This window comes from Amblyomma mixtum, chromosome 1 (assembly GCF_055824585.1).
Source record: "Amblyomma mixtum isolate Tamu chromosome 1, ASM5582458v1, whole genome shotgun sequence".
Classification (NCBI taxonomy): Eukaryota; Metazoa; Arthropoda; class Arachnida; order Ixodida; family Ixodidae; genus Amblyomma; species Amblyomma mixtum.
Window position 1 is genome coordinate 64156165 of NC_143012.1, and position 25699 is coordinate 64181863.

Below are 25699 nucleotides of genomic sequence, written 5' to 3' on the forward strand. Positions count from 1 at the left end.
GACCACGGCAGACAGGCAGCAGCAGAGCTCGTCGCCCGGAGCGCCCGCGAGCGGTGCCGTTGCCGAAAGCTCGCAACATAAGCAGGCGTGCTTTGTCGCCGCTCGAGTATAGCATGCAGTCTTTCTGATAACAAGGCGATGCCGTCTTTTCTTGCAATATTTGTACACCAAGCCAAGCAGCGCTCAGGCACCGCTGCGCGGCGGCGAAGTGCGACGCCGGTTGTGGGCGGAGCTTGGGTTGAGCGGCGCAGCGATGCTCACCGATCCTTGTGTGTCCCTGAGGGTGCCTGAGTGCTGCTTGGCTTGGTGTACAAATATTGCAAGAAAAGACGGCATCGCCTTGTTATCAGAAAGACTGCATGCTATACTCGAGCGGCGACAAAGCATGCCTGCTTATGTTGCGAGCTTTCGGCAACGACACCGCTCGCGGGCGCTCCGGGCGACGAGCTCTGCTGCTGCCTGTCTGCCGTGGTCGTCGCTAGGCCTATAGCCTGCTCCGCATCGAAGCGGCAGGGGCCGGCGCTTCGGAAGTCGCCTGCGCTATAGTTCAAGGCCTATTCTTCACTCCGCTTTGCTGTCAACAGCATCATCACACAATAAAATAATAGTATGGTCAGTTTCCGTGGCGCCTTCAGCAGCGGCTAGCGGGCGCCAGTCGAGCCGGACCCCAGCGTCGGGCCAGCTAGCGGCAGCTGCGAGGCGGTTCTCGCAATTAATTCGCTCGTACCACAGTTGTTACTTTTACCAGCAACTCGGTATTGGCCAATGAACCAGAAAAATGATATAATTTTCTCATTTCCCTATCCCAGGGTTTATTATTTACGTCAAGAACACTAATTAGCTCGTTTTTATGACGCCAGCAGACGCGATCCAGGCTGGTCGACCGGCAGGCTCGTCTTACTTCACGTTCGCACAAGAAAATACAGAACAGCCATGCTACCAGAAAGGATGCTTCCTAGATTCGAGCAACGACAGCATGCCTGTGCTAGAGTGAAGCTTTCGGCAACGACATCGCCTGCGGCAACGCCGGGCGACGAACTGCGCGCTAGTCCCCGACTGCCCTAGTCGTCGCTAGGCCTAGTGGTTTCGTATCGACGCCGCAGCCGCGGGCTCTTCGGGACTGGCCAGCGCTCAAAAAAGGTGCTACACTCGGCACCCCTTGTTCGTTCTCCCAAATCCGGGACTGTTTGAACGAAGACATGGTGTTCGGTGAAAACAGCGCTGTCAAACTAACCGTACAATTGAGCAGCCGACACACCGCTCACCACGGTACCTCTGTCGTGCTCACCTGTGACGTCGCGAACTCGACGTCATCGTGACGTTGGCGCTCTGCGCGCTCGCATTGGCTGCCGCTGCCCGCCGGAGCGGCGTGCCGGACATTCGCCGGACGCGGTGCACCGGACATATCTACGCGGTTTGACGCGTCCGGCGGTCGCCGGCTGGCCGGAGCGGCGCCGCCGGACGCGGCGAGCCGGACCTAGGGTGCCTCGATGCCCAGCACCCTAGCCGGACCGGATTCGGAGCGCTCGCCTGACATGTGTCCCCGCCTTTACTGCGGAAATGTTCTCCGCTGAGGCGGCTGAGGACCGGACAGGAATGTCTTTGGGGAAAGCGCACCGTCCAGGGGCGCGGCGCGGCGTTCAATATATCCAATGTCCGGCGAAAATGGAATTCGATATACAACGCAACTGTCCTATACTTTTACATAGTATTTTCAAGGGGGTAATCTGTGTGTTCGATATAGCCAATAATTCGAAATATGCGGGTTCGATATATCCGGGTTCGACTGTATAACCATCATCACCGGCCTGACTACGCCCACTGCAGGGCAATGGCCTCTCCCCCATTAACCCTATCCTTTGCCAGTGGCGGCCACCGTATCCCCGCAAACTTCTTCATCTCATTCGCCCACCTAACATTCTGCCGTCCCCTGCTACGCTTGCCTTCTCTTGGAACCCACTCCACTACCCTTAACCCTTTGAGGGTCGAATTATTTTGAAGAAAACTTTCCCAGGTGGTCAAATTACTTTATTGCGGATCTTGAATCTACAAAATGTATATAATCGAGAATAAATAGTAAAACAAAATTAGGAACAGTACTTTGGTGACAGCATCACTCACAACTGGAAAATGTTCAATAGAAACGAATAGCAACGGTGATAAGCAAGCTAAGAGCAGCACCAATAAAGATAGAAATCAACTTTCGCCGCCTCTGCAAAACAGTGCCCACAAAGAGAAAACACGTTTCGCGCGACTCCGTTGCGATCCCGCGGCGGAATCGAAACTGCGTAGGCGCGTTGCCACAAAGGGCGAGAATACCTCGCGAGCAACGGTGATAAGCAAGCTAAGAGCAGCGCCAATAAAGATAGAAATCAACTTCGGCAGCCCCTGCAAGATAGTGCTGACAAAAAGAAAACTCAAATTTCACGCGACTCCGTTGCGATCACGCGGCGAAACCAAAACTACAAAAGGGGTGTTGCCGAAGTCTGTGCCGCTGCGCTAAAGCTAGACATAAGTTCTGCTTATCTCCGTAAGAAAGCAGCACAAAATTCAAACACTTCTTGTAAGTCCTAAGAGGTGGCAGCACCCCCCAGTGAGCACGCATTGCTCTTTTGGCGCAAAATTTCAAACGGAAGATCGAAACCGTACCTGTACGGCAAAGACCTTGCGGGACAGAAAACCGCCGCCGTACATATACGGCAAAAACCTTCAAAGGGTTAAGGACCAGCGGTTATCTTGCCTTCGCATCACATGCCCTGCCCAAGCCCACTTCTTCCTCTTGATTTCGACTAGGATGTCATTAACGCGCGTTTGTTCCCTCACCCACTCCGCCTGCTTCCGGCCCCCTAACGTTACACCCATATTTACAGAACTGTACGTGTAGCTAGATCCAGCTGAGGCTGTGAAGAAAATGTTGCACTTTATACGAATTTCCCCCAACAAAATGACACCACAGTTTTTGATAGCAAAGGAGAGTGGAACGCAAAGCACGCATTTGATATACACATTAGAACGCAGGGCTGCCATCAAGTGCGCCTCCAAAAAGAGGCAGCGACTCACGGGAAGAACTTGAACGCCACCACGGTCCCGCCCGTTTGCGTGAATGCCTCTCGAATCTGTTCTTCAGACACGGCAGGCCTGCATGGGACAGGAAAAAAAAAAAGAAAAAAGAAAGGCATGAATCACACGACCAATGCCCGTTGGACCATCCCATGATGTCATCTGCCTGCTCTTCCCAAAACATAATCCCATGAATGAGTGATTCATGCAGCACAGGCACACAGGACACACTTGGAAAAACCAAGTCACTTCCACTACCGCCTCGATTTCCAAAAAGTCCCCACCGCAAAATCTACTCGCACACAACAAGCTAGAAGACTCTCTCTGCCCTGGCAACCTCTAAAAATGCCCCACAGTAAGCAAGCTGGGCCACTGCCTACCGTGACAATGCAGCGAGAGAAGCTCCGTAATGTGCAACAATGCGCACGTTGGTTCTGTCCGCTGAACACCATCATTGCAACTTTTCCAGCGATGACCTTATGCTTCAAGTCTCCCCGTTCCTAAGAAAGCTCGGGTACAGCACTCTGCGCAACCACCCTTCCACCCCAAAATGCCTGCATAAACCCTCAGCTTGGGTCTCGATCATTCGATGTGATCCCTCTTCCTGCAGACCTCAACTGTGCGCATAGCAAAGCATGATACACATGCATGATTCAGCATATGATGCTGTGCATCATACACATCATACGTACACGCTCACACACACGTACCGTATTTACTCGAATCTAGGCCGGCCACGATTCTAAGCCGAGACCCGAAAGTTGAAGGCCACAGAAAAAAAAAAAACTTACGTCGATTGTACGCCGTCCGAAAAAACAACTGCGAACAAGAGGTACAGCACGCAAACGACATTTATTGCCAGGAACCCGCTCAGGCTGATCCCGGGCTGGCGTTTGGGCGAGGAGACATATGCAACGCCAGCCCGGGATCAGCCGCCGAAGTCCCGCCCGGCTTGAAGATTTGACGACTGCTCTGCAGCGAGTATAACTTTCCGCTTGAAGGCGGCACTATAATGGCACCGCCTGTTTGGTGCCATGGTGTTGGTGATAAAAACCACGCACGAAAACTTCACTGCTGCGAATGTGCTCATGCCACCGCACGAGAACAGAACAAGGCCAAAATGGCAGCCAGTGCTCATGTGTGCTTTGATCAGTATCGGCTACGGATAGCAACGGCTACGGATAGCAACGGCTACAGTGCTGTCTTTCGTTGGCGTTTTGTGGGTGCGCCACCTGTGTGCTACATTTATTCGTATTTTACGAATACGAAACCTCGAAACGAAATCCTCGAATCTAAGCCGACATAAGAGTTCTACATCTCGTTTTTTTTTAAAAAACTATCGGCCTAGATTCGAATAAATACGGTATGCATGCACTGACACCACAAACGTGTGACCCCATTTCTCTCACGGGATGTTGGACAGGTGCAGGGTGGCCGAGGGCGGGTAGATGTTCTGGTAGTTCTTGGAGCCGGGCTTCTTGAAGCGGTGCAGGGGTGAGTTGATGTAGTCCTTGGTGAGGCCCGCGTCCGGCTGCCCGTCCTTGGGAAGCTGCACTATGTGGTGCTTGGAGGGGGTCACCCGCACGGGCTTCCCGTACACCTTGATCTTGTCCAGGTGGCTCATGGCTGCACGCCAAACACAAGGGGGGCGGGGGGGGGGGGGGGGGGGGGGGGGGGGGAAGAACAGCTTTGAGCGCCAGTGCAGTGCTGGGGCACGAAGAGTGCGCACGGAGAGCACGCACATTTCTGCAGGCAGCTCTTACTGCATCTACACTAGCTTCAATGAGTTTGCTGTAGCCAAAACAAGATACCGACCACTTGCTACCGAGTGGGAGCTATTGCAAAGCCATGAAAGGGCCACGTGTACTGTGTTACCACTGTTGCACAACTGAAAAACACGGCTTTCGTTTTCACACTGTAAAGGGGCCCTCAAAGTTGCAGTATGCTTGGAATGTTAAGGGATGCGGCTTCACTAATACGCCTTAGCAACACTTTTTCTTAAATGCGTTTAGTGGAAGCCGAGTTATCAGTAGTCGAAATTTCAATTTTAGAGTTTTCGTGCCCTTTCCATCTCCTGTCTTCACTTCTTGCATGCCAAAAGGTTGGCACTCCTCACTTGTCCTGCGCCCCCAGAACAGCGAAGGAAGTGCAAGCAAGTACTCACCCAGCTGTGCCTGCTGAGGCTCAGCCATCTGGATGAGGGCGCTATCCTTCTTGTTGAAGAGGATCTTGACCCTGATCACGTCGCCATACACACCTGGCAGGGAAGGGGGAGAGAGAAGCAGGCAGGCACACACACCATGAGGCATCATCATCATCAACAGCCTGACGACGCCCACTGCAGGGCAAAGGCCTCTCCAATTAACTCTGTCCTTTGACAGCTGCGGCCACCCTATCCTCGCAGACTTCCTAATCTCATCTGCCCACCCGACTTTCTGCCGCCCCCTGCTATGCTTGCCTTCTCTTGGAATCTACTCTAACGAAAATTACGTTCTAGACGAATATTTAGGATTTACATAGAAGAACAAATTTAATGTTCCAAATTTTTCACTAAACGAGGATGTCTGCACAGTTGAGCATTGCAGGACCTGCAATCAATACTTGTCGCATTTTGCAGTGCAGTTACCCTTAGGGACCAGTGCTTATCTTGTCTTCGCATCACATGCCCTGCCTCCATGCCTGAAGCTTCTGATCACAGCGGGCGTGAGCACTGAGTGTCTTCCTTGTATACTTTCCAACCAAGGCATCACCGTTTTGCTGACTGAACTGCAGCGCGCACCTAGCGCTACTAATACACTGCATCTGCAGCAGGTGCGCATGACGGATTAGCGAACAACGAAGTAATGGTCAGGGAGCATTTTGTAACACCAGATGCAAAAAGCTGTCCAGCGAGCAATATGGCGGCACCCCAGTTTAAAACGTCTACACTATGACAGGCACCACACCTCTGTTCAACAGATGAGAAATTTTAAAACGGACTGAACATCCAAGAGACTGCTCTATCCTTCAGTAGATGTTTAATTCCACCTCCTAGAACCTGTAACCACAGAGATAAGGATTTTCCAGCAGTGTGTTAATAATAGAATTGAAATCTAATATTCCCTCCAACAAGTCAATGTTACAGAAAATTTAGCAACAGGAATGTAGCCTCAGATATGAAAGCTTGCAGGATTCATATCTGGGAGGCTGCGACTCCACACCAATGCCAGGCTGCACTGCACACTATTATTTTCTTTTTTGTTCAAGAAAACATGCCCCAAGTAAACTACGGGTGGTATGGTGCCTATCCGCAGAACATGTCGCACCTTTCAACAAGTGTGCGTCAGTAAGCAATGGGCCCAAAACGTTCATCAGCCTAGTAGACTGATCACTATAGGTGGGGCCAAAAGTTCAAAAGAGCAGTGTTCACACTGTCTAAGTGAAAACCAACCGCACCAGGATGCAGTCCTCCCCCAAGCTAAAAGCCTTTTGCTTTGCTGGTCTCATTTCAGTTGTCTTGCTAGTGCTTCATTTGATAGACAACTAGCATCTCATCATCAGACATGAAAACATTGCAGTCTGCATTAAAGATGTTATGCTGATACATAATTTGCATGTCAAAATGAACCATTGGGTAGACTGCTAACTAGCATGCTGAGGCAAACGCATAGACCACTAAGCATTTCATCGTAGCAGTGCACAACAGAAGGATCTATACCGTCTTAGTGCTGTACAGAAAACCCTTCAGCGTAAACACCAGAAAAACTCACACAGACTGTTAGCACAAGATCTGTTACATACCAAACTGCTTACTCTGAACCTTAAAAACTTTTCGATTACTTGATCTCAGACGTAGGTCATTTTAAGAGCACCGGCTCTTACTCATCATGTTTCGAGATTTCGTGGGGTCTGCTACCACCCTGAGATCACAGCGCCATCTGTGGCAGCAACTAGAAAACAGCACATCTCGCATTGAGACTTGTAGCGCCATCTACAATAGCATTGTAGTAATATTTCTAGTAAACCAAACAGCTAAAACTCGTTACTTCAACGTCACCCAGATGCCAGCAGCTTTTTTTTTTTTGTACCCTCGATTAATGATCTTTGGCCATGATCATAGATAAATGAGAATGAATAAGTCATATCTTGTCTAGTGCAAGCTACTCCATTTGTGCAATTTTTATCGTTCGAATCTGGTTTAAATGACTTTTTTTGCTACCACTGAACTTTGCAGAACTATTTAACAACTGATTTTGAATTTTGATACGCCCCGAAATTTCACTATTCACGCACCTCTTATTTATTGTGCGAGCGTGTATTCTTCCCATATTCGCTTTGGTACGTAGAGAAATAGCCCCCACTGCACTGGTAACTGCTTAAACAACAGCCTCGAATTGCATTCCCTGTCAAGAGAAGGCACCGAATTAACCTTGGAAAATCACTGCCAAGGCTTCTTTTATCCCAAGTGTAAGGCTGCACCATCAGAACCTGAACTTAACTTCAACAGCTAGTACCAACATCAACACTGTAACCTTCCTCAGTCTGAACCTCGTGCACTTTACCCTGCCAAATTGGCACTGCATGTTACAGTTGACCATCAAAGAAGCCGCACTTCCTTGGCTGTCGATTTCCGGCTGCTACCCATTTTAGAAAGAGTGCACCATGTCAGTGTCCTTTACAAGCCTTTGAAAAAGACCTTTACAATAGCCCAGGGCAACAGCAGGAGGCAAATAGTTAATTACAAGGTTTAATGTCCCGAAGCGACACATGGGCTACGTGAGGCACCAGAGTGGAAGGCCCCGGACTAATTTAGGCCAGCTGGTGTTCTTTGACATGCACCGACACCACACATTTTGCCGCCACTGAAATATGGCCGCCATAGCTGTGACAGATCCCGCAATGTTGAGATGAGCAGCCAAATGCCACAGCCACTAAGCCACCGAGGAAGGCTCAATCTCAAGAAGTGGGGCACCTTGCATTACTTGATACCAAGACCCTAAGTAGATAATTGGGCCAATATTAAAGTAGGATACAACTTAAAAAAAAAAAACAGCAATCATTAACACTGGGGGACAGTCCGAAGTGTCCTGTATTACTCCACTAGCCAATAGAAGCAGTAAACGAAATCGACTTTTTAATGCTTTCAACCTAGGTAAGTGAAACACCCGCTGGTCGCTGGTAAAAAAAAGCGGAACTCCTTCATACCGACAAACTTATTTTTGCTAGTGCTGCGATTTTACAACACTCCCAACACTAAAAATTGAAAAAAGGGACGCACTTTTAAGCCTGAACCTTGCTCCTGGTGACCTCAACTCGGCACCAACTTTGCCCCATTTGCAGTCGCCACAGCCCAAGAGTATGTCTCAACATATACCCTTAAATGCACCAAGCCCATTATTGAAAGCACCTACCCAACAGCCAAAACAGTTCCCACAGCCCTAACTCGCCAACACCCCTATCAGCTAGCTGCTGAAGACCATTTTCAACTACAACACAAGGCAAACAATTTCTACGCTAAGCAACTTCCTTTGAAAAGGTAGTCCTGTAATAAAGTCATCCCCAGAGCTGTCCTACCGCTAACCTCCCATATGAATCTATGAACCTACTCAAGATATCAGAGCAGCTGCGGTGGCTCAGTGGTTATGGTGCTTGGCTGCTGACCCGAAAGACACGGGTTCGATCCTGGCCGCGGCAGTTGAATTTCTTTGGAGGAGAAATTCTAGAGGCCCGTGTGCTGTGCGATGACAGTGCACATTAAAGAACTCCAGATGATCGAAATTTCCGGAGCCCTCCACTACGGCGTCTCTCATGGCCCGAGTCCCTTTGGGACGTTAAACCCCATACACCAAACCAAACCATCAAGATATCAGAGGAAGCAGGCCGGTATAATTTACAACAGTCGTCCACAGCTTAAACTGCGCATCAATCTGCAGCAAAGAATACACTTAGCCCAAGGAGTCGGCCTGATGCAACCCATCAGAACCCCGGGCCACAGCAGAATACTGCGTGTATCTGCAATTGTTCAGGAGTTCCCAACTTATGCTTTCGCTAAGCCTCACAACCAATCTCAGAAGTTGGACACCCAGGGACTAGCATTACTGTGCTAATATTACATGTTCTGCAGAAACTACTCATGGCACGCTGCCAAGGAGCTTGTCCACAATGGCTGCTCCTGTTCCCAACTACAGCGTTGAACACAAAGAACTATACCGTATTTACTCGCATAATGACCGCACTCGTGTAATGATCGCACCCCTAACTTGCCACTGCAATTTGTCGAGGAGCTTGTCCACAATGGCTGCTCTTGTTCCCAACTACAGCGTTGAACGCAAAGAACTATACCGTATTTACTCGCATAATGACCGCACTCGCGTAATGATCGCACCCCTAACCTGCCGCAGCAATTTGTCGACGATGTCGATTCTAGCCGACGGTGATCGTACTTGCCATCTGTCTGACAGATGGCACGTGCAGATCACCATCTTTCTCTGTCAGCATTGCAGCGGCAGCCACCTGTTGGTTGACCTGCAGTCACACGGGCAGTCTAAAATCGGTTATGCTTAACCACGGATACCAAACTTAACTACCGTTACCTCGAATCACAGTTCGCCGTTGTCGCAAGGCTCGCCACCGTTCTGGGTTGCGGTGCAACTAACGAAGTGACGCGGTGATTCGGCTAAACTTTGTTCTCATAAATAATAAGCCCTGGGTGGGATACGGGAACGCCAAAAATGAATCCTCCTCGAGGATCGCTGGCCTGTACTGAGTTGCAGGTAGGAGCAATAACTACAATACAAGCTAGTTTTCCGCCCGCAGCCACGTAGCAGCGGAGTGACCCGATCTGCTTGCACACCAGCTCCGCTGCTAAGGCATCGCTGAAATTGATCTTATATATTTCTTTTAATATGAAACAATTAGGTTGTCAGTAAAACAGCACCATAAGTAGAACACTCATTATAGCGTTGGTCAATTCAAAAGCGTCATCCACTGTGGCTTCGATACGAAACAAGTTAGGCCTAGCTACGACTAGGGAGTACAGAGCGCTGTCATCCGCCGTGCTCGCGGGCGGCACCATTGCGGTAAGCACGTAAAATCCAGTGCTCAGAGCACTGCGTACGTGTCACCTAAGTACATCAACGATGCGGCAGGGACCGAACATTTTTCGGCGTAAAGGTGGTAAAAATGCGTAGCTTGAGCGCCGCGGGATGTTGGTGTTGTACGCTGCTGCTGTGCCATCGGACGAGATCAAAGGCTGCAAAAAGCTGCGTCGCGCAGCACTATACAACTGGCTATTTTGATGCGCTGCTCTTAGAACGTGATTTAGTGCGAAGAAATTATGTTCTTGAAGCGGGCCAGCTCGTGCGCTTTTCGCACTCTACCATCTCAGTTAACGACTAAGCCAAGATCGCTGAACTCGGTTCGTGATAACTGCGGGTAGCACGCCCGTGTGACAATGGTTGTCTGCCTGCAACTTGTTTGCATTTTTGGCGCTAAAAAATATTTTGTAAAAAATTTACCCCGCGTAATGATCGCACCCCTAAATTTGCGTCAATTTTTTTTTCAAAAAGTGCGATCATTATGCGAGTAAATACGGCAGTGGCCAAAGGATGAAATCTTTACAAGAATCACCTGTGGAGACAAGAAATAGTAATGAAAAGGCAAGAAAAACGGAACCAAAAGAAGCCTCCGGTCTGCTACTGGCGGTAGAAATTAAAGAGGACAGCACACACACACACACAGAGCAAACACACACACACCGGAAAACTAAAGAGTGCGGGAAAAATAAAAGGAGAAGTTAGCGGCGAACCGGGCAAATAAATCAAGCAAGGAGGCAAAACGGAAACAATTAAGTGCGATTAAAAGCAATTCACGAGGTAAAGAAAAACGGGCCAGAATGCTAGCAGCAACCCGACAGACAGAACGGGCCACAGGAGTGTGTGCGTGCGCGCGCATGTGTGTGTGTGGTCCAGCACAGGAAAAAATAATAAGAAAAAATACGACAGAAATGCACAGGAAAAGTAAAAACAAACAGGAGGTTATATACAAAGTGAAACAAACAAAAGAAGAGATGAACTACGAGCACAACGGAACCACAAAAAAAAAAGACAATTACCGTATATTGCCGATTATAAGTCGACTCCCCAACTCGCGACCCCCTTTAGGCAAAAAAAAAGTTAAGACTCCGAATTTAGGCCGAGTCATAAAGAAACATTTATCCATTCACGAGACATCTCTGACTCGCCGTTGCTTGTGAGGACACAGTCGCGATCATCTCATGAGCCACTGCTGCCGCTGGTTTGTCGACAACAAGTTGCTATCCCATTAAAAGAAACCTGTGGTGCACATCAATTAAATTCAAGTTTTTCACGCAGATCCACTTTCGCACCGTGTCTGACAACTATTACGGAATTATGAGCGCATGGGGCGTGATATTATCCGTGACTCGGCCAAAAGTACTTTTGACCCCGCATATAGGCAGACTTCAAGAGACTCCGCATATACGTCGACTCCGATTATAAGTTTATAAGTCGGCCCCCAACTTTGGAAGGACATTAGTTTAGTTTCGTTTAGTTTATGGGGTTTGGTTTGGTTTATAGGGTTTAACGTCCCAAAGCGACTAAGGCTAGGAGAGACGCCGTAGTGGAGGGCTCCGGAATTTGACCACCTGGGGTTCTTTAAGGTGCACTGACATCGCACAGTACACCTCTAGCATTTCTCCTCCAAAGAAATTCAACCGCCGCGGACGGGATCGAACCCGCGTCTCTCGGGTCAGCAGCCGAGCAACCGCGGCGGCTTTGGAAGGACATTAAAACAAAACAAAACAAAAAAACATAGACTTATGCGCGGCAATATACGGTAGCAAGTGTGCACTGAGAAAAAAAGAAATAATAAGAGGAGAGAAAAAACAAAGAGAGAACGTACCAAAAAGGGTAAAGAGAGCGTCGGGCGTGACCATCTATAAAACGAGGAGGAGGAGGATTTTTTTCGAGAAGAGGCGGGCCCAGCAGAAGAGGGTGTGTGCGGCCAAGAGGGCAGGCACCCACGGACGGAGGGGGAGGTGGTGGTTGGTTGGTTGGTTGGTGATCGGTGGGTCGGGCCAAGTTCCCCACCACAAGAGAGAGCGCGGTCCGCACGACAGCCAACAGGAGGCAGCAGTGGTGATGGCGGTTTCAGATTTGTTTTTTTATTTTTAGAGACAGAGAGAGAGAAGAGGTGAGGGAAGAGGAAAGAGAAGCAGAAAGAGAGAGAGAGCGGGTGAGGAAAGGTAGAAGAAAGTGGCAGAAGGGAAACGGGGAACACGTTTTGGGGAATTAGGGAAGAACAAAGAACACGCTCCGGGGAATTTGGGAAGGGCAATGAACATGTTCCGGGGAATTAGGGAAGGACAAGTGATGAGCCAAGAGAGGGCAGAACAGTGCATGGGTTTCAAGGGGGGCAGAAAAAGTGGACAGGCAGGCAAAAAAAAAAATTTCAACGCAGAGACAGAATTGTATGTGTAGACGAAGCAGACAAAACAGTGCAGTACCAGGACATGTTTAGAAATAAGGAAAAAGGGATGCAAAGACGAAGAATAGGCAAGAAAAGGGCGGTCAGATTTTTTTTTTGACGCATGAAAGGGGACAAAAATTGATGACAGAAGCAGAGAAGTAACAAGAGGTGCAATCAACAAGAAATAGGAAAGTATAGAGATAAAGACCACAAACATTGTTTTCCCCAGAAGGCATCAGGGAAGGTTTCAGAAAGAAAGTAAGCCATGCAAGACACACAGATAAGGCATAGAAGACAAAAAAAGAGGAAGGAAAGAACATATGAAGACAACAAAAATAAGGGAATGACCATGGCAAAAGCAAACAAGGCCATAGGGTTCAAACACAAGTGAAAAAAAAGGCATGCGAAACGGGACAAGTAGCAGGATTGATTGGACACATGCAGCAATACGGGTTGGCATAGCGCCGAATGAAAAAACCACGTTACATTAGGGAGGGGGGGGGGGGGGGGGGGGGTGAGAAGCGATAGCGATTCGTGTGAGAAAGGACAGCATCAGGGAATACGGGAACGGTGGAGAGGAGTAGAAGGGAGGAGGGGTAGAAAAGTGGAGGGAAAGAGAGACAGAAGGAGAGAGAAAGAGAGAGAGAGAAACAGTGAGAAAGAGACAGCAGAGACAGCGTAAAAAGAGTGAAGAGATGGAAGGAGAGAAAAAAAAGAGAAACAAAACAACGGGTCAAAAAACTGGAAAAAGGCATAAAAACCAAACAAACGCTCAGCACAAAAGAAAGGAGAGAAATAAACTTAGTCAAGGGAAAAAAAAAAAAACAACTGCGGCAAACAACAGCCGCATGGGCAAGCGGCGGTGACGGTGGCAGCAGCAGCAGCGAGCAAGAGTGGTGGCAGCAGCAAGTGAATCGAGAGCAACATGCGACTGTGACAGTGCGGCTAGGCAGAGTGCCGTGCAGTCCACGCCAGAGACAGTCGGAATAATCAGAACAGTAAGCAGAGTGCACAGCAGCGCTCCAAGGTGGCGACAGAGTAAAGGCTGCCAGCAAGTCCCTGTTGGGCTCAGTGGTGCATTGCGAGGCATGTACAGGGTCAACCACACTTGGCGGAAACACTTGAGCAGGTGGTACTACGGCTCACACACCTGAAGGTTGCGTGGGAATGTCTGAGCACAAGGTTGCATGACTAGCACAGTGCCACCTACAGGGTTGGTCACATTTAGTGGGAACACTTGAGCACTAGGTTGCCTGGCTCGCACAGTGTTACCTGTACCTACAGGGTTGGTCATATTTAGTGGGAACACTTCAGCACTAGGTTGCCTAGCTTGCACAGGCCACCGTGGCACTGTGCGAGCCAGGCAACCTAGTGCTGAAGTGTTCCCACTAAATGTGACCACCCCTGTAGGTGGCACTGTGTGAGCTGGGCAACCTAGTGCTCAAGTGTTCCCACTAAATGTGACCAACCCTGTAGGTGGCACTGTGCAAGCCAGGCAACCTAGTGCTCAAGTGTTCCCACTAAATGTGACCAACCCTGTAGCTACAGGTAGCACTGTGGAAGCCAGGCAACCTTGTGCTCATGCGTTCCCACCAAGTGTGACCAACCCTGTACAATGCATGAGTAGACGAAAATGAGAGTGCAGTGCTATGCTGCATTACTTTCGTGCACTCTCATCTGCGTCCATGCATGAGTGTGCTGTACGTGCCTCGCGACAAAATGAATCGGAGGTGAGGCACATCTGACGTGGCACCAACCCTGCAACTTCCACCTTCTCATGTCAAAACATATCCAGAACCGGCACCAACCCTGCAACTTCCACCTTCTCATGTCAAAACATATCCAGAACCAACGCCGACTTCGCTAACTCTCTTCTGTGGCTGATACTCTCAGTGGAGCTGCCAAGCTACGTTACAGGCAGGTGTTTGCTTATAAAACTAGCAGTCAACTGCACCTTTCCCGCGAACTCCACAGTGGCATAACAAATAAGTAAGGAAGTGTCCCTAAACGGAAGAACAATGGCAGCCAGTTTTTTGGTTCTCATGTTAATGGGCCAGGATCAAATGTGGCCAATTAATGTGAACCGAGAATTCAGACTTCTGTACTTGTATGCTGGCCGTGGAATGAAGCTTCTTGGTGCGGTTAATACTGCAACATTGAACAGTTTTTCCCCATCCAACATTATTTCCCCGTGCACTTTCCTGCATGACAGCACATCAGAAACGTGCAAGGTAATCAAAAGTTCTCGTGCAAACACCCGGTATATTACTTTAACCGCTCCGTTCTCTCTTTTGGGGCAAACTCTGCATGTTCGTGATACTTTTCAAAGCTGTTGAGGATGGTCTCTTGCACCACCACGCCCTCCACTATCGTGCCATAATGCAAGCAGCTCGTAGTACTCGTATATTCCCAGCAAGCACACCACGCTCACTTCTACTCAGTACCACCTCTAGAACTGCACGCAAACCAACGTCGGCTAGTGAGGGCACACAAAACCCCCAGAAAAGAGCCAGCACACTCGTTAAATGGAACACTCTTACAAGATGTGTGGGCCTTACCAAGGGCACTCTAACTGCGGAAATGGTAGCTCTGGTGCCACCTTACTGTGCGTAAACCTCTACACACCACCGTTCATCAAATGGAAATTCACTGCACTCTTCCAGAAGCAAATTAAAGTGTACCGAAGCTCCTCTAGACATCAGGGCAACTGAAGTCCTATGATCCTTTAGCTCGAAAGCACGCCCTCGATGCTGTGCATTAACCTAATGGCTCTATTCTTCTTCTATTCAATTTTTCATTCCATTGGTCCTCTGCCATTCGGACGCGCCACATTCCCAACATCACCGAGGTCTACCCGCTGACGATGATGCAGCGAAACCATATACACAGAATTTTCACTGCACACTGGCCTTCAGACAAGAAGGGCAGAAAAAAAAAAACAAACAAACAAAGTAGCAAGGTTTGTCTCCCTATGCATTAGCCAGCATGCAAGGCACAAAAAAAAAAAAAAACACTGGAAGAAATCATTTCTGTCATTACCACACCTGATCTTCAAAACAGTAAACACTACTGCATCGTATTGGGTTTATTGGCACGCAAGACAGTCAAGGCCATCATGCGCCAAGCACAAGATACAGGAAAAGTTTTCTGGGGAATTTTGTGAAATGTGGAACGCGATCGGTGGTGCAGAGGGCCTAAGAAGTTTGCACTACCTAGTAATAACAGAGGAAATGAAATTTGAAACAATCAGTAACAGAAGCCTAAAAAGCACCAGCCATGCAAAGGCAACATGAACTCTGGCCTCCCTCAATCTTAACAAGCGTCAGCACACTTCAACCATGCGCATACACCTTAAGCTCCTTAAGCGCGTGCAACTTTCCTAGGGAGATGGTATAACAACGGCCAGAAGAAACTGCTTCTTTAACAATGCAACCAGCAGCAAACAAAATAAAAGGTGGCCCTGAAGTGAGCTACACTGCAAGAAAAACGACTACGTAGTCCTTGCCCACTGCAGCATGCAAGAAGCCCGACAGATCAGTGAACACCAGAGCAAAGTGCAAAGAGCAGCGGCAGGCAGAGAAAAATGAGACTGCAAAGCTGGAGGCAGGGTGTAGCTGAAACGAAAAGATGACATTAGAAAAAAAAGAAAAGCACAATGGAAAGAGAAAGCATGTAAGACAATAACAAAACAACAACAAAGCTGATGACGTAGGGCTAACAAAAAACGGCAAAGGCAGCTTGAAGAAGGCACAATGAAGAAGAAAAAGGCTGGCATACCGGAGCACCGCACAACGCATGGGAAGTCATGCATGCATTCACTGAAAAACTTCACCTGATGAAATATCTTCTGCAATAGGGGATATTCAAAATTCCGCAAGTGCGCTTTCCCTCATAACAATTTTGTCCCAAACAAGATGGCTGACCATGCGTTTCCCGCTGAAACAAAGCAAGAAAGACTGGTTTTTTGTTTGATTCTTCCAAAATACGTATCTTATATTCTATCCACACCTTTAGCGCCTGTCCTGTAGCCCACATAGTTCCTTTATAGCGAAGTCGGCCATCTTGTTTGGGGCAACATGGTTATGTGGGAAAGCGCACTTGCAGAATTTTGAATATCCCCTATTGAGAAAGCAGCCCCAGACTGGTGGAGGCAAATTATTGTTTCCTACTGTCATCTCTCCTTTCCTGAGCAGCCATTGTAAGGTTAACTGAAGGGTGGTCTAGTGTTACGAGGCTCGGGTACACCTTTTGCAGGGTGCGAATGCCCAGCAGTGTTGACAAAATGACAAATAAAAGGCAGGCAAACCCGGATACTGTCGTGTTGTACAAGCCCTGCTAGTGGCTGGTAACCTACCAACCAGATAGCCACAACACCTAGACCCACCAGTACCATGCAACGACCGACAAATCCTACCCCCATAGAAACCTCACACCCCTACAAAGCACGACACCTTACAAACCCTGTCGCTATGTACAAACCCCGCCCCTGTACGAATCAGACTCCCTGTACGAATCAGACTCCCCGTACGAATCAGACTCCCCGTACGAATCAGACTCCCCGTACGAATCAGACTCCCCGTACGAATCAGACTCCCCGTACAAACCCGACGTCCCCGTATGAACCCGACTTCCCGTATGAACCCAACGTCCCCAGTATGAACCCAACATTCTCAGTATGAACCCGACATCCCCAGTACGAATCCGACATCCCCAGTATGAACCCGACATCCCCAGTATGAACCCGACATCCCCAGTATGAACCCGACATCGCCAGTATGAATCCGACATCCCCGCATGAACCTTACACATCCTGGCCTCTAAAACCCCTCCTGTCTCGGCAAATGCACTGCAACCTACCAAAAAATTAATGAAACAGCCTAATATGTACTGCACAGGACAATCTGTTTGGGGAACTCACCACTCTGCACTGAGGCACCTGCAGCAAACATTCTACGCCACTCTTGCAGTGCCATTCATTTTGAACACGAAGCTGCTACCTGAAGACTAATTCTGCCGTGTTCACCTGCTGACACCTGCTGGCAAGACATTCGTAGCCCCTATGCACTGCAGACACAGGACGGCTGCAATGCTGGTTGCCCACGACGTCGTGAAGAGAACCGCACAAAAAAAAAAATTGTCACAAGCCAACACACAATGTGCACTACTTTAGAGCTGCCTTTGCCACTTTGCCTCAAATTCTGCACCAGACCAGCCATCAATTATTCTACCATTCAACAACATTCTTTTCAGGTTCGCCGTGCATGCTTTAACCCCCAAGTTTCACAACCTTACCGCAATTGCTGAAAGCAAGCTGCTCCATGTCAAAGTCCCGTTACTGTTTGAATTTGGACATTTCTTGAGAGGACACGCACCAACATAACCCTTTCAGGCGCCATTTTTTGTTTTGACTGAAATCAATTATTTTTTCACCTAAGAAGCATAGTCAGGCCTCAAGAAAAGGAATTTGTGAAAGACCAGCAGGTCAGTTCTTAAAACGATGTGGAGAATTCCATACAAAGTGTCACATTGATTAGAAATAGCACCATTGAAATGTTCGTGTGTGTCGGGTAAAAAACACCCTAGGGATCATGGAATCTCTTGTGTTTCAAAGATTCACATTACGCTTGAAATTGAGCAAAAACAATAGATGTTTTCACTCGCGGCAAAATCTGCCCGCATAAAAACGGCGGACAAAGCGCTACCTAGATCATTCTTATGTGAAATATTATTTACTGCATTTGCTACACGGTACAAAAAAGGAACTTATTTGCAACAAGAAGAGTGCTCAATTTGACTGAAATAATAAAATCACTGTTAAAGGTGCACTGAAGAGGAATCTGAACTCGCCTTTTTGCCGTGGGAACTCGATCTACACGTTCCGAGCATTCTTAGAAACTTCGACTTATTGCCCTGTGTGGATGATTTCTATAATTAAATCGAATTAACGTCCGGCTCCCGCCTTTATTTTTGAATTCTCCCTCGTACGGTGGGCGGAGTCGACCAACGCGTGGAGTGCCTTTCAGCCAGCTCCGTGGAGGCTTTGCTTTCGCTTTATGTTGTTTTTTAGGTTTCCGTGAATAAATAGTTTCATTCGCAGATAATGTAGCCGCAAAATAAGCCCGCAGAAATAAAAATACGCGCGGATTATTTGCTTCTACGGATTACTACATATTACTCCGCCGATGGCAGAGCGGCAAGCCGCCACGGGACTGGGTGAAAGGCACTCCGCACGTTGGTCGACTCCGCCCATCGTACGAGGGAGAATTAAAAAAAAGGGCGGGAGCCGGACATTAATTCGATTTAATTAGGGAAATCGGCCACACAGGTCAATAAATTGAAGTTTCTAAGAATGCTCAGAACGTGTAGATTGAGTTCCCGCGGCAAAAAGACGAGTTCAGATTCCTCTTCAGTGCACCTTTAAGTGCTCCAGTTTCTCAGAAAAACCTGTAAGTTTGCTGCTTACACAATTGTGTACAAAGCACCCGAAAGGGATAATGTCACACACAGCGAGCAAAAAGAAAAGTCAAAAGTCCGGGTCTATCAGAGTAAAGATAGAGAAACTTCACAGTAAGGCCACAAAATAAAAATGTACTACGAGGCTTCAAAACACAGAAGTCAGACCACAACTTCTCTTCGCAGACTGCAATACAGTCAAGGGCTATGAAAAACCTAACGGGGGAATAACAGACCTTTGAGCAATACTTTGATTTGAGCTAGTTGGTTGTAGCACGACATGTTAACGCAAAAGGCATACTGGTGCTAAAAAACGGAGACAACGGACATCAGGAAACGGAGACGGCACCAGTCCTGTCTTGTGTGTGTTGTCTCAGTTTTTTAGCGCCACCTTTTCCGTAAACATGTCAAACAGACCTTTGCCTCACCTGCAGAGACAGAGAGAAAAAAAAGGAGCAGTACTGAAGAGAAGGAAAAAGATGAAAGGCAGGGAAGCAATGCAGCATGCGAGGGGGACAGCCCAAAGCAGAGCGGCAGGTGCCCACCAGCACCAAAGGAAGAAGACCAAAGCCAGCGGAAAGAACGAACAAAGGGGGAGCAAAAGAAGCGAGAAGACGTACCTGCTCGTTGAGGTTAGACACCAGCAGCACGCAGCTGGTGGTCGCCTGTCCAGGAAGCCGGATGCCGGCCATGCCCAGAGCTGTAGCCGCCGGAGCCGACGGTGACAGGGCAAAGCCACCCAGGGGCAGCCCTGCACACACGGGCACTTCAAGTCAGGTGGCGTGCGCTTGATGTCACTAGCACCCGCCTCCAACGGGACGGCAAATGCCAGGCCTCTGACGTGTCACATACATCAGGCAAGAGCTTTCGAGGCTGTTTCTTAGATAGATAGACAGATATGCTTATTTGAGTGTGCCTCACCAGCCAAGTGGTCTAAACGAGCGCACACTAGGTTAGATACATCAGAATGACCACTTAAAAACATTTAAAACCAGGCATGAAAACAACAATTAGGCAAACATGTCCATGTCAATAAACGTTTTGTTATGCAGGATTTGTAAACGAGTCATTGGACAGATGGCGTGCAAACCGGGATAAAATTTGTCGAAACATTTTGCGGCTTTTGCATGCCGCACACGAAAATTCAGCGACATCAGTAAGGTCCCACAGTTGATGAAACCGCGCACGACTTTTTGCAGAAACTGCATGCCACGTATGCGTCGCTGAGAAGCCTTTTTGGGTCAAGGATGTTAACCTCGTGCACCTCGTACAGGTCACAATGCAAAATGAGGAGGCATACGCGAATTCAAGTGAGGACTAACATGAGCTAATGCTGCACTATCAGACACTGCAATCTCTACCTGCCAGGCTGGCCCCTTGAGAACGCCGCTCTCCCACTCGCCCTTTAAAGGGCCCCTAACCAACCCTGCTCCTTTCTTTGCACAGGCTTTCTTCCCTTCCGCACTACAAACATGTTGAAAGCTACCGGGACATGCCCAATGCGGCCTTATGGTGCACACCCCGATGCTGGGCCAATCGTACGACACCGCATCGCCTCCCCAAACGCACTAATCCTTTCTTCTCAGCCAAGGCTGCTGGCCAGTGATGGGAGTTTCATTTTAGTTGCGCAGCCTTTACCCAAACTACAGTGCAGCCGTCTTCCATCGCTTGCACTTTCAATCTCTTGAATGAGAGAGAAGCCTACATTCTCACCCCTCCCAAGCCGACGGCTTCCTTAGGCATTGTTACTAAAACCCCCCACTGCATGACTCAGAAGCAAAGCCCCAGGTATATGTGTACATATTCCTGGTGAAGCCTGCACCCGCGAATACAATGGCCAACATACAAATGACAAGAGAAAGGCATCAGCATTTTAACGAACTCTTCAAGAGCTCACAAAGGTGGGTCAGGAGCCCTTTAAGCTACAAGGGGCAGCCACTCCAAAGCAGCAACAGGGGTATCAGTCGCAGTAGCAGTGCAGTCAATGCTCACTAAAGTCAAAGATAAGAAAGGGAAAAGCAAGATCTGCCAGAATTGAATCAGGCTGTGAATGCAAAACAAAGCAAAGGAACTGCTAACTGTTCCCGGCACACTGAATGAGATTGAGCAACCACCCGGACTGACAACAAGCATTTCGTTGTGCACAGCACTAAGGTGGGACGTTGGAGAGCATCACACCATTAAAACACGCCTACATTTGCTAGCTAGCAGTAAGTTCATGTTGCTTTCATAGGGAAGCAAAAATCCATGCACGAATTCAGGAACTCTTTCCTATAAGTTTAGTCAGCTAGGAAATAATTTCCACTACGAAGGTGCCAAGTTCTGACCCTTAGAAGTGAGGACGCTGCTGTAATAAGTGAAGACGTCAAGCATACTAGGAAAGGCATTCCCAATGCAAGATTTTCATATGACGAGCACCGCATATACCGCAAGCATCAATCCTACACATGACAGCGACTCTCTAAATCTATTAATACGCCCTTATGGTACGCAATGGGCCATACAATGCAATCGCGTCTTTTTTTTTTTAAATTGTAGCACCATCCAGTCTGCCGAAAAGGAACTGAGATTCACTTTTTTTCTTGTCTGTCGCACGAGTGTATTTTTGAACTTTCCACGAAATCTCTAAATGCGAAGCTATCACTGCAAGCATGGCGTCCTCGTCTCGCACCGACCCTGCCTGTCAACGGCACTCATCTCACCGATTCCGCAGACACTCTGCAGACGCAAGGCGACAGATGCGTCAAAAGATGACATCCATCCGATTTTGGCCCGTACTGCGATGATGGCACCGTCCAGCCCGGACAGGGTCAACAGATGCTCATCAGAAACTTTCGTTCTCGCCTTAACCAAGGAGAGTCACTGCTTTCCAAGGTTCTATGAGTGTACTGGACATGTTTCGACCCAATCCTTGCCACCAACAATCAAGTGGATCCTGTTTTCTCCAAGGTATTCTTCAAAAAAAAGTTTCATCTATGTTACAGGTTTGGTTTGGTTTATGGGGTTTAACGTCCCAAAGCGACTAAGGCTATGAGAGACGCATAGTGGAGGGCTCCGGAAATTTCGACCACCTGGGGTTCTTTAACGTGCACTGACATCTACATTACAGCCATAAAAGAAGACAGCGCAAAAAGGGCTCCAGGCAGGATATAGTAAATAGACATCATAAAACGTTTTTGAGGTCCCCGTGTTGCCGACCTTGCCTACACGGCATAGCTCTTGTACCCTTCGATGTAAAAGCATGCACACCTTCTGGTGACACTAACAAAACATACTTCAACTATGACGAGTCCATTTAGCTGTGAATATTCTGTGGAATTCTCTGCATAAGCTCTTCGTTTATTGAGTGACTATGATACTATGCTGTACAGATGCAAAGTTGATGCTTGCTTTGCCGAGACACTGTCGACACACCAGCCTTCCCACACCTGTTTCCACTATGCTGCCTGCACCACAAACACATTTGATGCAAATAAAGGCGCAATCGAATTCAATATTTCATGCTTGCTTAAAAAGAAAATGGTGCCCCACGATGGCACCCGAACCATGCCATCAAATAGATGTTAGCCCGCTTTTCATCTATCCACACCTGCTGGAAGAGGCGGCCATTTTAGCTTATTTAAATTGATGCATTAATCAACTGACGTACTGTGTTCTGTAGTTTCCTTTCATAACACCGCACTCGAACAGTACACTCATTCACCTCGTAATCATGCCGTCAGTCTCAAAAGCGTCACGTTACCAAAACTACCTTCAATACACTGCACGTAAGAACAAATAAAAGCGAACATATTTAAAGATGCGGTCCCTCAACTATTCAAGCCAAAGCCAGCAAGAGGAACGGTGCGGCTCAAGCACGAATGCAGAATATACGGGGTGCGGCAAGTCTGAAACTGAGCACAATGGGGGAGTTGAAGCACACTGGCACAACAACACAGAGCACAGTTACCTACCCTGCTTCTTGTCAAATTGGTCTCCTTTTATTTTATCGTTTTTAGAGAAAGCAGCATTGAACAGGGTGAGGAAATGGGAGAAGAGAAAGAGAAGAGGGAAAAAAAAAAGCGGCGACAGAACATGAGCCACTTGGACACCCTCGACAACAGTTGGCGATGCGCTGCCGACGAGAAAGCTCGCACAGGGTCAGAGAGAAACGCGAGCAATGCAACAGCGAAAGCCCAGAGTTTACATCATTTCGCGAAACAGTGCCCCGTGGGCAACTGAACCTACCTTGGACCGAGAGGGCAGTGCCCTATAGAGGAAACGCAACACCGAATTAATGCTTGTGTCTTGACTACCTAGCCATAAAGCACAGTAAAAAAGAATGTGAGGCCGTGTGTATGCTTACCTACGAGATAAATGTCTCACGGCTCACTACGATTATTCAACTAATTTGTTACACCTAGCAGGCATAGCAGGGGACGCAACATACACGGGATGAAAGTTGCAACAAGCAGAAAGCCCAGCCAAACCCTACTCTGGCTTCCAGTTGCAAAATGCGATCAGAGAGATAAAGACTGCAAAGAGCTGAAGCTAAGGAGAGAACTTGTTAATCTCAGCACAGTGGAAAGCTTCATCAGCTCCAGACTGCAGAGCTAAGATAGGTGTTTAACTGAAGCTAACTGAACACTGTGGGACTACCATACATGTCTCCACCTACGCTGCCAAGAGGTCCCAATTCTCCATATTCTTCCTAAGCATTATCAACCTATGACATAGTTTACTAACAAGAAAAAACATTCTATGATGGGCCACTAGCAATGGGCTCCAACTGCATTCGTATAAAGATTAGAAAGCGAATTTTACCTTTAACCAAGCGCTGCCTAGGTGTGCAGTAATTCCTAGGGAATAATAACAACAGGCACAGTGCCAATGCTACTACTGCAATTTGCGATTCTACCGACACAAACATACAATTATGTGAACCAGAGTTTTAGTACAAAAGACTGCACCGCAACACACTGCTCGCCTGCTAACCACAAGGGTAACTGAAAGATGTCACCCCAATTAACACCTCAGTGGTAATATGACCGCAATCTTTCTTGTTTTTCTTTTCGTGCGGCAGCTTCGTTACAACCTCTTTTTCACACTTCCCACGTGGCCATGGACACACACATTACTCACGCCAAAAAGAAAGGATGAAACAACACCTGCCGTGAAAGCTGCGAGGTGCACCCAGTATGCCCATGCACAAGAGAGGAGAAGAAAAAAAAGAGCAAAACCATCCACCCACCGCTTCCTGACGTGCACGGTACGTACATAGCCAGCACCCCCTTTCAGGTGCGACCCCTCGCCTCAAACCTCCATTACAAAGAAAATGACAACTCCCAATGAATTCCAGCAGTAACTATGCGAGTATGTCCCGGCAGACAGGAGAAGAACCCATGCAACATAGGTAATCGCCCAATATTGGAAATAGTTTGGTTTATGGGGTTTAACGTCCCGAAGAGACTCAGGCTACGAGGGACGCTTAGTGAAGGGCTCCGGAAATTTCCACCACCTGGGGTTCTTTGACGTGCACTGACATCGCACAGCACACGGGCCTCTGGAATTTCGGGCCTCCATCGAAATTCGACCGCCATGACCGGAATCGAACCCGCTTCTTTCGGGTCAGCAGCTGATCGCCGTAACCACTGAGCCACCACGGCGGGCAATATATTGGAAATGGATGGCCTCACTCCGGTCCTTTGCCAATATGTTTCCAATATGGGGCCGATTGCCAGCGTTGCACGGGAATTGAATATCCGAGAGTAAAAAGAAAGCATGAGACCAGGCTCTACCTAGACGGTAGTGTGCAGGGCGCCCTCACGTATGATGCCAGCGTTAATTAAAAAGTCAAAACGCAAGCGCCAGGCCAGAGTGGACTTGGAGGAGACAGAAACCCCAGTCAAGAAGAGAGGGTGTGCGCAGCAGCGGTGCAGAGTGGGAGAGAGAGAGTGCGTTGGTGGGAGGGAGGGAAGGAGGAGAGCTGATCCTACCTGCTGTGGCGCTGGCGGCATAGGCAGCGGTTAGTGGGGAGGTCAGGCCCGGGCCGGCGGCACCAAACGGGGAGGCCAGTATGCCCAACGAACCTTTTCGTTTCCGTGTTGCCAATTTCCAAAAAGAGTGAGGGAAGGGAGGGAGGGGGGGACAACAGGGCATAGGGGAGAAGGGGAAGGGAGGGGAAAGGGCGACAGGATGGGTCAGGCAGGCACGCAGCACACCAGGGAAAACAGTGTCGGTGGCACCTCTCTCAAGCTTTGTTGAGACACTACTCATTACACTATGTGCACTGCCTCGTCTCTGGCAATGGTGCTGGTGGTAGAGCGGAGAGGGATTGTGGGAGGGGCTGGTCGGATTAACCAAACAAAGCGGGGAGCCTCGTCGCTTTCACCGCGCCACCTCGACCATCGTTCTGGGCCCCACAAGCGCAATGTAGGTCGGCCGTTAATCCTACCCAACTTCTTCCGTGAGAGGAATGGGTGCAACAATCGTGTGCGAGGTTCCCCCAGACACAGACTGTGCAGAAATGCTGCGGCTACTGAGTTGAACCCGCCACCGTGCCCGCATTGAGTATACCGCACAGAACCTCTACCCCAGATCTTGCATAGGCCAGAATTGGCATCCTTTCATAAACAGCAGGCAAAAGCTTCCAACAACGCTGGTCCATGCATCCTGCCTACCCCACTCTCCAACCTCTGAACACGGAGATGTCTACATCCACCCAGCCTTAACCTGACAC

The 25699-nt window shown here is 48.5% G+C and overlaps 1 protein-coding gene across 10 annotated transcripts in view; it reads right to left on the bottom strand.

The window, feature by feature from the left end:
- Positions 1 to 25699, bottom strand: part of heph (polypyrimidine tract-binding protein 1 heph) — a 168678-nt gene that overhangs the window by 5480 nt on the left and 137499 nt on the right. For 9 of the 10 annotated variants that reach the window (XM_089551185.1, XM_089551171.1, XM_089551158.1 and 6 more), the window contains 6 exons: positions 24957 to 25049; positions 19602 to 19732; positions 11962 to 11995; positions 5225 to 5317; positions 4470 to 4686; positions 3061 to 3138 (listed from right to left, as the gene is read on the bottom strand). In XM_089551185.1, the coding sequence (XP_089407311.1) occupies positions 3061 to 3138; positions 4470 to 4686; positions 5225 to 5317; positions 11962 to 11995; positions 19602 to 19732; positions 24957 to 25049 (646 nt within the window). The remainder of the gene's footprint in view (positions 1 to 3060; positions 3139 to 4469; positions 4687 to 5224; positions 5318 to 11961; positions 11996 to 19601; positions 19733 to 24956; positions 25050 to 25699) is intronic. The other variant, XM_089551145.1, reaches the window with a different exon arrangement.